We start from the raw sequence: 13894 nt of genomic DNA on the forward strand, positions 1-13894 counted from the left end.
GGAAAGTCGAGTATCAGGAGGATACGGAGATACAATCGCCCTTACTCGCTCAGAGTGTTAAAAATACAATCCTTGTATTTGTTCTCATCTCAGAGGCTCTGGGCTTGGGCTTTGTTACCTATTGGATTTCAGGAAGGCTGACTTGAGATGCGGCGTTGCCATTTCCTGAGCCCTCGCATATTTTTTCCCCCCCGGCGCCGGCAGCCAGATCCTTTGTTGTTGCCTCCTCTGCATTCAGGCTACCCGGCCTCGCACCTCCAGACAGTGGGATGCGGTTTTTCCCCGGTCCTCGCGCCGGGATCTCCGGAGGGCCACCTTCCCCGGCATCCGCGGAGGGAGCGCTTTAACCCTTCCTGGGGTGGAGCGGAGGGGGTGGTGCCCGGGTCGGCAGCCCACCCGCTTTTGTGTCGCTGTTTGTCTCTGCAGCCGCCCGACCCCGGGCGGGAGGCGCGCGGGCCGCGACCCCCGAGGAGGCGGGGCCTCGCCGGCGGACTCCGCCTGCTGTGCATTTCACGGCCGCCGCCGTCGCCGCCCTGGTTTGTTCCGCTACCCAGCGGCCGGGCCCCACCGCCGCACCCGGAGCCCAGGACGCCGGACGCCGCTGCCTTGGAGCGCTCTCTGGCCTCCAGCCCACCCAGCCGCAGTCTGGGCTAAGCCCGCGGCTTGTTCACTTTTCCTCGTGAACCGCCTCCTGCAGCGGCGCTTGGCAAAACTCAGAATAAAGCAAAGACGGGGTGGGGGGGGCGGTGCGGGAAAAGAACACATTTGATGCACCCACCCGGGTCTTCCAGGGTCCGTGAAGTGTCGTAACCATGTCTGAGTCGGAGGAGATAAGTGAGTTTGGCTACATCATGGAATTGCTGGCCAGAGGCAAGGTAAGTGCCGGGGCGCGCGCGGCGTCGCGGGCTGGGCCCCCACCCCGGGCGCTACCTGACCTGTCGCTGTGGGCGTCCCGGTCCCTTCTAGCGCCCGCGGAAGGAGGGGGCCCGATCCCGGGTCCGCGCTCCCAGCCAGGGCGTCCCAGCAGCTGCAGGATGCAAAGTGGCCGCCTTTTCTTTACCGCGCGGCATCTCTGAAATGAGCCGAGGGGACTTGGCGAGCTGGGCGACTGCGGGGGGCCTCCCGGGAGGGCGAGGGACGAGAGCTCAGCTCGCGGGGATGGACAGGAGGGCAGGGCGGTGGCCGTGGGGGCACTCTTCGACGCCCCCAGGGCTGCCCACGCGTGGTGACTTCGAGTGGGTGATCTCGAGCGTCCAGGCGCGAAGCGGGGAGAAGGGCTCGGATAGCGGATGATTAGTCAGGCGGGTGGAGTCGGGTTCAGCTCGCAGGGTGACCGTATGCCGGGTAAACAGGGGCAGAACCCCAGGTACCATGGCCTTGGCGTTTTCAGCCCTCCTTCCAGGTCCCTAGCCACTGCCCGAGGCCCAGGACAGAGCCAGCAGCCTGCCTTCGGAGGGGACGGGGAATGCCAAGGAACGGGATTTCAGCCCGGCACCTGTCCGGGAGCGGGTTGGAAGCCGCGGCTGGCGCGGTCTGTGGTGCCTCGCGACCACGCCCTCCGCGGGTCCGGATGGCGCGGCGCCTAGGCAGACAGAAAGCCTGGCGGGAGGCCGGCCTCCGCGCCGCGTCTGAGAAACTGCCCCAGGGAGGCTTCTAAGTGGTGTGCGGGCGGGAGGTGTCGGGAAATGCGAAGGCTGCACGGGACGCCCTCAGCCAGGATTCGCAGCCGGCGGGAAAGCTAGAAACGGCGTCTGCGTTTGCCCCGTGCCCCCGGGGTTTTAAGCTAGTGCTGGCGCGGGAGGAAAGGACTTCCTGCGTGCGGTCGTCGGAAAGAAGGGTGCCTCTGGAGCCCTGGTGTGAGCATCTGAAACTTGAGGCTCACACCTCACCAACCCCAACTCCGCTGGGTTTTAGGTTCAGGGCGGGCATTCCCGCGGCTCCCGGAGCTGGGGAGCGGTTAATGCACTCCCGGACTCAAGTGTCCTGGAGAGCCATGCGCCCCCCGGAATGCGCTCTCCTGTTCTGCAAACACGGGATACCCTCGGCGGAAATAGAAGGCTTATTTTCGCTCTTCGAAGATGCCGGTTGTGCTTTGGGCCACCCCTGCCATTTGCACCCCGGGACCAGAAGGACACGTGGAGGACCCGCTTACCACTTTTCTTCCGACCCTGGAGGGGCTGATCGCACAGGCATGGGGACACCCGGGCCACCACATCCAAGCTCCTCATCGCCCCGAGCAGCTTCCCACCCCCACAACCCCACCCCCGGGCCTGGGGTGCGTGCCATAACCTGGTCCACCCTCGGGAGGACTGACCCCGAGGAAAGGAGAAGGCCAGAAGGAAGCGGTGGTTCAGAGGAAGGCCTTCTAAAGCGATCAGCAGGACCCTGGCTGTCCAGGAGCTCTGGGGGGTGCGGCAGGGGTGGGGAGGAAAGAGGATGCCTTTTGTTGATTACATAATAAATGGACCACTCTCCCTGGAGCCAGGAATGGGGTAAGTGGGAGGCGAGTTCAGCCGTCAGTCTTCAAAGTAAGTCAGAATTGCACTAGTTGGCTAAGAGTTTCCTTCCATACAGGCAAAACTTGAAATTCTTTGAGAATGGTTCTGGGGTGGGATCCAGGAATCAGCAGTGTTCACCGCAGGTGATTTTATTAAGCAGACAGATGAACTTCCCATAAACACTAAGTGGGCAGCTAGGGCAGAACCATTAGTGAATCCTTAAAACTTTGGATAAAATCAGGTAAACAAAACCAAAACCAGATCTCTCAGAATTACCAGTGTGTTCGCAATATACTTATTGTAATGAAACAACAATTTGCAGAATCACCTGGCTTCCTCCGCGGAATTTCTCTCACTGAACACGCACTCACTGGTGGGCTCGCTGGGTAGACACACTTTGCTAGGGCTTCAGCGATGGACCTGCAGCAAATACAGGAGCATCGTCAGCTGAGAAAGCCAGGTGTCCCTCTGAAATCTCAGGCTGGAAAGTAGGCTCTCTCCCCATAAGAATTGAGTTCCTCCCTCTGCCCTTTTTGATGGGGTGCGGGCCAGAGATGTGGAGTAGCCTCCTAACCCTTTCCGCTCCAGCTTATCCCCTGGCCACGCTCCTCAAACCTTCGCCCTAACTCCTTTAAAAACCCTCCTCGTGTGTGTGAGTGTCCAGGATTTGAACGCTGAGTACCTCTCCCAGTATTAGCTAGGGAGTAGCAGAACTTTGAGACTGACTCGCTTTATTTTCCTTTGAGAAGTTAGGTTCTGCTTCCATAGTTCAGGGCCGTAATATAAAAGATAATGTGAAACAGCTCGAAGGATGCCAAGGCCCCCCGAGTTAAATTAGGAGAGCAGAAGCCCAGAATCGTCCTGCGCCCCTCCCCTCCAGTCCTCTCTTCCCTCCTCCTCTGCTCCCCTCCCTTCTAAGTCCTTAGAAGTCGAGACCACCCTGACTTCTTTCACTTTTCTCTGAGGGCTTTAAAACTTGACGAAATTAACACGTGCTTTTTGCAGAACAGCCAGACTTTACAGAAAGTCTTACAGAGTGAAAAATGGAGTTTTACTCCCAGCTCCAAAATGCTGCCTTCCCCAGTGGCCGCAGTTTTCTCGTGTGTCTATTTCAAATTAAATTAGCTTATTGTGTGTTTTCTGAATGTGGGGAGTGAGCCTTTCGTCTTAGCGTAACCTTAAACCCAAATGGCAAACTTGATCAACCTACTTGATCAGCTTCTTTTACTCTATTGTGCTGATGAACTTTAATATTTAAAGTCCAAGGGGGATCTCAACCATTGTGGTCTTTCTGCTCCTCAGACAATGCCCTGTTAGTATAATGAATGCCTAGGGTAATTCTCAAGTGGTTTAAAAAATCAACCTAAATGGACTTCCTTGTCTTTCCCTATCAGGGAAATTTGTACCATTTCTTGAAGATACTTTTTGGATGTTTTGTTTCTTTTGTAGCTCACCTCTTTGGACTGAAAGAGACCTTTCCAAATCTGTGGTCAGTACCTAGGATTACTGAAAGCTGTGTTTTCAAACTTTTGGACCCTAGAAGGTTTTGGCTTATTTTTTTTTTTAAATTCTCTTCATTCGCCTTTTCTCTTCACACCATTATACCCTCCTCTGGAATCATCCAATGAAGATTTGATGACGAGGGACATAGAAGAATTTAAATTTAGTATACCCCTTTATATTTAGACAATTTAACATACTTATATTTATGTAAAAATAGCCAGAAAGCACTTGTTCCCCATAGTTCAGTAGTTAACTGTTTGGACACCTCCAAGGAGTGCAATAGTTTGAGCAAAATGAAAAGAGTCTTTGTAAAGTTTTCCTTTAACTCTGGTAGAGAAACAGGCAGTGATTCCATACTCTGGTGAATTATTACGTCCAACTTCGAACATCTCTGGGGCATAAAAAGTTCAAGAACTTCCACAAACAAAATTTACTGTAAAGCAAGAAGATACTTGTACTCTGAACGAATTAGATTGAGAAGATCCTCAAATCTAGACTAATGGAAAGTCTTTAAGCATCTCCTGGGACCAAAACAAAAATACCACCAAATGATCTGTTTCAGAGGGCTCAATAGGTAGTTGCTCACACAACTGAACTCTAAACTGGGTGGTAATACTAAGGTTGGGTCCACTGCAAAGTATTCTTTAAAATATTTTTTTTATATCTTGGGATTGGGCGAAATGTGTGCGTGGTGGGGGGTAGGAAAGGCGCACAGAAGATGTAGACTTTAGCAATATCATTTGAAACTAGCTAGCTTCATAAATATAATTTTCCTCTGACTTTTTTTTAACCATACTGTAAAAAGATAATTTGAAAAAGAGTATCTTAAATTACTTAGTCAAATAATGCTTAAATCATATTTTTTATGCAACTAAATGACATGTATTTTCACCTGTGGGCAGGCATTGCAATAGGGATGCTGGAGGGAGACCCAAGTTTGAATGTCAAGGCTTTTTGGTATCTAGTCATGTGACCTTGAGGGTATTACTTAACCTTTGGGTGGAGGTGGAGAGCCCTTGTGGTTGGCCCATGGCCCCATTGAAGGGAATCATACCTACTCACAGGGTTATTGCCAGGATTAAATGAATATTTTATTTAAAGTTCCTCATCCTGGTATTGGCACACAGTAGGTCCTCAATGCATGAAAGTTGTTACATCTAGCTGCTGTGACAACAGTGTTAGGTTTTGAGACAAACTGTGATTATTAACAAGAGGACATAAAGAGTTGCCAGATAAAATACAGGATGTAGAATTACATTTGAATTTCAGATAAACAGCACATAGTTGTTTTAATGTAAGTAGGTCCCTTGCAATACATGGGGCATACTTTTTAAATTTAATTTAATTTTATTTAAATTCAGTTAGTTAACATAGAGTGTGTTACTAGTTTCAGGGGGAGAGATCAGTGATTAATCAGTTGCATAGAACAGCCAGTGCTCATTCCATCCAGTGCCCTTCTTAATGCCCATCACCCTGTTACTCCATCCCTCCACCCCCTCTCCTCCAGCAACCCTCCGTTTGTTTCTGTGCTTAAGAGTCTCTCATGGTTTGTCTCCCTCTCTGATTTCATCTTGTTTTATTTTTCCCTCCCTTCTCCTCTGCTCCTCTGTCTTGTTTCTTAAATTCCTCAAATCAGTGAAACCATATGATAATTGTTTTCCTCTGATTGACTTATTTCACTTAGCATAATACCCTCTAGTTCCATCCATGTCATTGCAAATGGTAAGATTTCATTTTCTGATGGCTGCGTAATATTCCATTGTATATATATATCCCACATCTTCTTTATCCATTCATCTGTTGATGGGCATCTAGGCTCTTTCCATAGTTGGGCTATGGTAGACATTGCTGCTATAAACATTGGGGTGCAGGTGTGGGGCATACTTATACTAAAAAAAATTCATTATGTATCTGAAATTCAGACTTATCTGGGCGTCCTGTGTTTTTGCTAAACCTAGCAACCCCAAGTGAAGGAATAATGTAGTCAAAGGGGACCCACAGACAATATCTAAATATTGCCACTGTGGTTCACCTCAAGCTGGACAAGGGACCCCTTTGCCACCAGTGATAAAACCAGTGCATTCCTGCCATTAATAGAAAAATGTCTGCTAGAGCAGTACTGTGTTCTTCTCATCAGATTTCAAATTACCAGTCTTATGGTGCTGTTTAGTAAGTAAATGTCTATCAGATTTCTCACTCTCTCTCTTTTTTAAAAAAAGATTTTATTTATTTATTTGACAGAGACACAGCAAGAGAGGGAATGCAATCAGGGGGAGTGGGAGAGGAGAAACAGGCTTCCTGCCCAGCAGGGAACCCAATGCAGGGCTGGATCCCAGGCCCCAGGGATCATGACCAGAGCTAAAAGCAGACCCTTAACAACTGAGCTACCCAGGTGTCCCAGATTTTCTCTTAAACAAACAAACAAACAAACAAACAAAAAGCTTCAGTGGCTGGGAAGGTAAGGCTTACAAGACATCAAACATTCATGTACGAAATGAGAGTATGTAATCATGTTCAACTGAGTGGAAAGACTCCAAATGCCCAAGGAGTTCAGAGTCAGGGGAGCTCATCAGTGAAAACAAGACCAATGAGGGAGGAGGCCCTAGGTCTGGAAGATGAGTAGGCTTTGGTGAGGCAATGGACATCTGAACTAACTGCCTCGCCGGACTCTCCCCTGAGGTGGTTCCCATAGAAACACTTTATGACAGGTAAGCTTGAACTGTTGGAGGTTTGGGTCAATAACTGATAACTGCCATTCCTTGTCCTTCACCTCTGACCTCCTGATGCCCAGGGTGTAGACAGCGCCTGTGCCAATCTGCTGGGGAATCCTGTGATTGATTTCCTTTCTGGCTCCCTTGTTCCCCCTAACTCCAAGGGCTCTCTTCATTTTGTCCCTGGGCTGTCCAATGACTAGGACTCCCCAGCAGGGGGCAACATGTAGGAGGATGTGGCCCCGTCCCCTTGTTGTGACTTCTTATTGAGGACATACCCACAGAAAGGTACCCTGGCTATTTGATCTCAGACGAAACAGATTAAGAGCCAGTGGTGGTGCCGAGCAGAGACTGAAATAATGTATCATGCTTGGGAGGAGCTGACTTTGCCAGGAACTTAGTCACTTGGTGGGTATCAGGAGTCAGTATGAAAAGAGACCAGGTCAGTTTAGTGAATAGTGGGTAGCCTAAAGGGTAACAGGCTTACATTTTAAATGTCCGGTACAGAACACTTAGTGAGCCGTTCCTTTACCAAACCTGAATGGGCGGGGGGGGGGGGGGGGGGGGGGGGAGAGAGAGAGAGAGAGAGAGAGAGAGTGTGTGCGCGTGTGTGCGTGTCTGTCTGTCTGTCTGTGTGTGTCGGGGGAGTGGCCGGTTGTTGGCAGTTGAAGTAGGGGGAAATTGACAACATCCTTCCCTGACCTTTTGGACTTGATGAGATAGACAGATGCAAGCCAGCTCAGGCCTCCCTGATGAGGGAGGAGCAATTAAGCAACAAGGGCATGAGATAATGTAGGCAAGCGTGCTGAAGGTCATGGACCTGCCGGGAGCGCTCGCAGGTGTGGAGTAAGACTTCCTTGTGTTGAACCTTGACCAATGTTTTATTTTTTTTAAAGATTTATTTATTTATTTGACAGAGAGAGAGATCACAAGTAGGCAGAGAGGCAGACAGAGAGAGAGGGGGAAGCAGGCTCCCCGCCGAGCAGAGAGCCCGATGTGGGGCTCGATCCCAGGACCCTGAGACCATGACCTGAGCTAAAGGCAGCGGCTTAATCCACTGAGCCATCCAAGCACCCCCCTTGACCCATATTTTTAAAAAGAAAGTCTTGGAAGAGGAGATGCTAGGATATTCCAAACTAAGAATAGGTACCAGGTAGGTACCCAGGGATATCACCCAGGTACCCAGGGTGATATCCCTGGGTACCTAGCAATGCAGATTGGGAGAATAAGGATTTAAGAAACCCAACAATACAGATCGCTCACATCATTCCCACTTAAAAGCCTTCAGAAGCTTCCTCAAGTCTTAAGAAGAGAAACATGGCATTCCAGGCCCTCCTTACTATCCGAGACTCATTCTGTTACTCAGAGTTCACCCCTTCTGTCTCTTGCTGCCCAACATGCCAGCATTCAGATACAGTCGTTCACATGCACGTAGAGCCCTCTCTGCTATTGCCCCACACTAAGCTCCTTGTAGTCTAGGACCTTAGCTTACCCTGCCCCTGTCGCAAATAGAGCTACAGGGATAGTGATACCCATATGGAAAGTCATCTGTTAATACCCAATTGGTAGGCTGTTCTTGTAATCTAGGCACGGGGAGTGGACCTGAGTAGGGGAATTAGCTGTAAGGATGAGAAAGGATAGGATCTGAAGACTAGCCAGAGGTATAGGGGAAGGAGAGAGGAGGATTAAAAACAAAAATCAGCAAAAAACTCCCCAAAACCAAAAAACTCAAACCCACAGATTTTAACTTGAGGAACTGGGAAAGATCTTGGTATCTTTGCTAACTGGGAAGCTGGTCTTTATGCATGCTGAGAGAAGTTGATGAGATGACTCCAACCCTCGTAACCAAAGGGGTGGGGGAGGAGGGCGGAGGGTGAGGTAGAAATGACTAGAGGTGGCAAAATGGTTAAGAATGGTGATTTACACATTTTGCTCTCTTCCTAGCAATATGCCCCTCCCCCTTTTGCTTTTAAAACTTCATGGGTTAAGAGTTTAAATGACCATGTATTAAAGCATTTATGGATTAATTATGTAAATTGCATTAAAAATGTTCCAGAAGGAAAACATGCACATATAAAGTACACACGATGCAAGAAAGTGTGAGTGAAAAGTGTCTTCCACACCTGATTCCAGCCCTTTCTCTATAGCCGGCTCTATTGCTATTTTTTTGTGTTCTATGTTGGAGAGTTATTTTATTTACTAATTTTCCTATATAAGCTAATAAGCTTGTCTCATGATTTTTTGGCCAAAGTGGTAACACGGAGAATCTATGGCTTTTTACCCTTTCTAACACGATGTTTTAAAAATCCTTACTCATCAGTACATTCATTTTAACTGCTGCACAGTATTTCATGGTATGGTTGGACATCATGGATGATCGTTTCTATAAATAAGGTGCCAAGAAGATCTTTGTACAGGTTTTTGTGCACACATGCAAGCCTTTCAGTAGGAGAATTCTTAGAAGTGGAAGTGCTTAGTCAAAGGTACACCATTTAAAGTTTTTGATAGGATTTGCAAAATTTCCCTTCCAATTAGCTCTACCAAGCTACAGTGTTGCGAAAAAGCTTGAATGTGCCTAGTTCCCCACGTTCTGGCCAAGTGTGTTAAGATACTTTTTGAACCTGGAGAATCAGGTGGAAAATGGTATCTCAGTGACGTCTGATTTGCATAATGGAAGGAGGGCTTTGGAATTTATTTTCAGCCAAATGTTGTCTATACAAGTTTAATCTTTAGCTCATGTTAATGAAGCCTTCTAATCTTTTAATCAATTAACTAGTTGGTTTTGGACCAAAGTGCTATTCAGGTGGGCTGATGCGGGATTACAGCCAGAGGGGAATAATTTAACCCAAAGACCAGTATTAAAAACAAACACTGATACCTTTTGGTTTTGTTGACTGTTTCCTTTGCTGTGCAAAAGCTTTTTATCTTGATGAAGTCCCAATAGTTCATTTTTGCCCTTGCTTCCCTTGCCTTTGGTGATGTTTCTAGGAAGAAGTTGCTGCAGCCAAGGTTGAAGGGGTTACTGCCTGTGTCCTCAAAGATTTTGATGGATTCCTGTCTCACGTTGAGGTCTTTCATCCATTTTGAGTCTTATTTTTGTGTGTGGAGTAGAGAAATGGTCCAGTTTCATTCTTCTGCGTGTGGCTGTCCAATTTTCCCAACACCATTTGTTGAAGAGACTTTTTTCCACTGGACATTCTTTCCTGTTTTGTGGAAGATTAGTTGACCATAGAGTTGAGGGTCCATTTCTGGGCTGTTCTGTTCCATTGACTTGTGTGTCTGTTTCTGTGCCAGTACCATACTCTCTTGATGATGACAGCTTTGTAATAGAGCTTGAAATCTGGAATTGTGATGCCGTCAGCTTTGGTTTTCTTTTTCATTGTTATTCTGGGCTATTCGCGGTCCTTTCTGGTTTCATATAAATTTTAGGATTATTTGTTCCATTTCTTTGAAAAAAAAAGTTGATGGTATTTTGATAAGGATTGCATTGAATGTGTAGGTTGCTCTAGGTAGCGTAGACATTTTCACAATATTTGTTCTTCCAATCCATGAGCACAGAGCGTTTTTCCATTTCTTTGCATCTTCCTCAATTTCTTTCATGAGGACTTTATAGTTTTTTGAGTACAGATTCTTTGCTTCTTTGGTTAGATTTAGGTATCTTACGGTTTTGGGTGCAGTTGTAAATGGGATCAACTCCTTAATTTTCTTCTGTCTCGTTGTATAGAAATGCAGTTGATTTCTGTGCATTGATTTTATATCCTGACACTTTACCGAATTCCTGTGTAAGTTCTAACAGTTTTGGGGTGGAGTGTTTTGGGTTTTCCATGTAAAGACAACAGATAGAATGGGAGAAGATATTTGCAAATAACATTTCAGATAAAGAAAGGGCTAGTATCCAAAATCGATAAAGAACTTATCAAGTTCAACACCCAAAGAACAAATAATCCAATCAAGAAATGGGCAGAAGACCTGAACAGACATTTCTGCAGAGAAGACCTCCAGATGGCGAACCGACACAGGAAAAAGTGCTCCACATCACTCGGCATCAGGGAAATACAAATCAAAACCACAATGAGATACCTCACACCAGTCAGAATGGCTAAAATTAACAAGTCAAGAGACAATGGGCGTTGGCAAGGATGTGGAGAAAGGGGAACCCTCCTACACTGTTGGAGAGAATGCAAGCTTGTGCAGCCACTCTGGAAAACAGCATGGAGGTTCCTCAAAAAGTTGAAAATAGAGTTACCCTACAACCCAGTAATTGCACTACTGGGTATTTATACCAAAGATACAAATGTAGTGATCCAAAGGGGCACATGCACCTGAATGTTTATAGCAGCAATGTCCACAATAGCCAAACTATGGAAAGAGCCTAGAAGTCCATCCACAGATGAATAAAGATGTGGCATACACACACAATGGAATATTATGCAGCCATCAAAATTTGAAATCTTGCCATTTGCAACGATGCGGATGAACTAGAGGGTATTATGCTGAATGAAGTCAGTCAGCCTGAGAAACAATTGTTATATGATCTCACTGATAAGAGGAATTTGGGAAACAAGACAGAAGATCACAGGAGAAGGGAGGGGAAAAATGTAGCAAGACGAAACCAGAGAGGGAAATAAACCGTAGAAGACTTAATGTCTTCTATTTGTTCTTGGGAACAAACTGAGGGTTGCTGGAGGGGCAGTGGGTGTGGGAGGGATGGGGTGGCTGGGTGATGGACACTGGGGAGCGTATGTGCTATGGTGAGCGCTGTAAATTGTGTAAGACTGATGAATCACAGACTTGTACCCTGGAAACAAATAATACATTTTATGTTAATAAAAAAACCCATGAAATTAAATAAATTTAAAAAACAAAGACTGATATATGCTTTTTAATGGTTGAGTCTCTTAAAAACTATATGGGAACATGGTGTGGTACGTAATACAGGTAACCAAATGATGCAGGCATTATTTTTACCATTTCCCTCTAGATTAGGATGTTTCTGAACCCGTGGGGAGGAAACAGCCTCAACTCCAGCATGTGGGGCCGCAGAGCGGGCATTAATCCGGATCAGAATAGTCCAGTCCTTGCTCTGCAAGGCGCACGGACGTCCTCTCTACACCTCCCGGGTGAACCGAGGGCATTCCGTTCAAGACCATTGCCATGGTCCCTTCACTGCCAGGTTGGAGAAGAGGCTACCGGGCTGACCGTGCTGTGGGAAGACGGTGGGAACTTTTCCCTGCGACACACGTCTCCCAAGTAGAACATAAAAGTGGGCAGCGTTTCACACCTGACCGGGATTCCTGGGCTGCTGTGAGGTCCCTTCCCCCGGCTGCTGAGAGCTCCCTTTTCTCCGACTCTGGGGAAGGGTGGAGTCAGCCAGCGGGGAAGGCAGTGGCGGGGTCCCCTATTAGGCGTCCAGCCGTCCCTGGTGATTTGTTTTCGGGTCGCGGTGAAACGAGACACAAGAAAGATGCTTGAGTCGCGGCAGGTGCATCTGGCGCAGCTGGTCCCGGAGCCCGCCAAGCACCGCGTGGGTGCGCGGGTGTCGCAGCAGCCCAGGACCCGCGGCGCCCCTTGGCCCCGCGCCCTCCGTCCCCAAGGGGGCACCTCAGGGCGGCTGTCCGGGCTGGAGGGGGCAGGGCGGGGCGGAGAGGGCGCTCCCGCGTGGCCGGCTCGGGTCCCCAAGCCCGCGCCACCTGGCGAGAACGTGTCGTGCGTGACAGCGCCGCGCCCTGAGTGTCAAAGCAGGAACCGAATACGAGTGGTTGGGGACCCGTTAGGGACGTGAAATTCTCCCGACGCACTGGGCTGGAGGAGGAGGAGGAGGAAGAGCCGGGCGGAGACGGGGACCTGCTAGGTGAAGCCCCGGCCCGGGAGGGGGTGCGGCGGGCGGGGTCTCGCGCCGGTCCTCGCCTCCCCTGCGCGCGGCTCTCCTGGCCCCGCCGGCCGTCCAGAGTCAGGAAATGCGGCTTGAAGGGGATGCTTGGCCGAAGCGCAGGGAAAGCCAGACGACGGGCAGAGGGGCAGCGCCGGGCCGGCCGCCAGCGCCGCAGTCAGCCGCAGCCCTGCGGGCCGCTCCACCCCGGTCCCGCCCCGGCACCGCCCTCCGCTTCCCTGCCCCCTCGCTTCCGCACCTCCGAGGCTGCCAGCGGCGGCGGGCGGTGACCGCGGCGGCGGAGGGGGCGGGGCGGGCGGCGGCGGCGGCGAGAGCCGGGACCCTAGCGCGCGCGCCGCCGCCCAGCCCGCTCGCCCGGTCGCCGCGCACCGCCCCGCCCCTTTTGTGCGGTGGGCGCTGTTGCCCGGGCGACGGCGCCGCCCCGCCCAGGCCCCGCCCCTCCGCGGCGTCGGCGCCCGGCTCTCTCTGCGCGGCCGCCCGCCCAGCCGCAGTCCGCAGGAGCCGCCGCCGCAGCTGGCCGCGGGGCGGGATTCCGGGGCCGTCGCAGGGAGCGCGCTCGGCTCTCCGCGCCAGTGTTTCGTCCGCCCCGCTCCTCGCCGCGTCGGTCCGCTGGCCGGGTCCGGCTCACCAGCTCCGAGCCCAGGCTCCACGGCCGCCGCGGGGACCCGCCCACCGGACCCTGCCCGGGCCGCACGGCCGCCTGTTCGGACCCCGCCGTTGATGACACCTGGCAGAAGGCTACCATGGAAGGGGACGGTTCCGACTCGCTGGTGAGTGAGTGGGCGACGGGGGCCGCCGCCTCACGCTCCCATGGCGCCTCCCCGGGGGCCCCCCGCGCGCGCTCCTCCGCCCTGATTCGGAGGGAGCCTCTTCTTCGGAGGAGCGAGGGCGGGCGTGTGGTGGCCCAGCTTCCTCTTCGCCTTCCGCGCCCCGGGTTCCGCAAATCCGGGCGCCGCCTCTCCGCCTCTCAGAGGGTTGGACCCCGGGGCCCCTGGGCCCGCGAGGGGGCGCCGACCGGGGGCGGCTATCGCTCACCTGAGCACCTCGGGGCGTCGGGGCGGGGCTCTTGCGTGGGGTCGGTGCTGTCGGATTGCCTCGGCTCGGGGAGTCTGCCGCCTGTCGCGGCTGGGGGCGCGCGTCCGGTCTCCCCTTTGTTCCGAAGCGTCGTGGGGCGGGCGCTGGGGTCTCGCTCGCACCCCCGCGGGCGCGGCCCAGCCCGGCCGGCCTTCGCCGCGAGCGCAGGCTCCTCCCTGGCTAAGCCGGCTCGCGCGCGGGAGGCGGGCGGGCCCTGG

General features: G+C 51.2%; 1 protein-coding gene across 2 annotated transcripts in view; it reads left to right on the forward strand.

The window, feature by feature from the left end:
* The first annotated feature begins 805 nt into the window (after nucleotides 1-805).
* LOC111158905 (tripartite motif containing 36) overlaps nucleotides 806-13894 on the forward strand; it is a 47336-nt gene continuing 34247 nt past the window's right edge. The window contains exon 1 of one of the 2 annotated variants that reach the window (XM_022521226.1): nucleotides 806-875. In XM_022521226.1, coding sequence (XP_022376934.1) covers nucleotides 813-875 — 63 coding nt within the window. In that variant the 5' untranslated portion in view covers nucleotides 806-812. Of the gene's footprint in view, nucleotides 876-13148; nucleotides 13373-13894 lie in introns of those variants that run through there. The other variant, XM_022521227.1, reaches the window with a different exon arrangement.

Source organism: Enhydra lutris, unplaced genomic scaffold, assembly GCF_002288905.1.
Source record: "Enhydra lutris kenyoni isolate GAN:26980312 unplaced genomic scaffold, ASM228890v2 scaffoldscaffold64, whole genome shotgun sequence".
Classification (NCBI taxonomy): domain Eukaryota; kingdom Metazoa; phylum Chordata; class Mammalia; order Carnivora; family Mustelidae; genus Enhydra; species Enhydra lutris.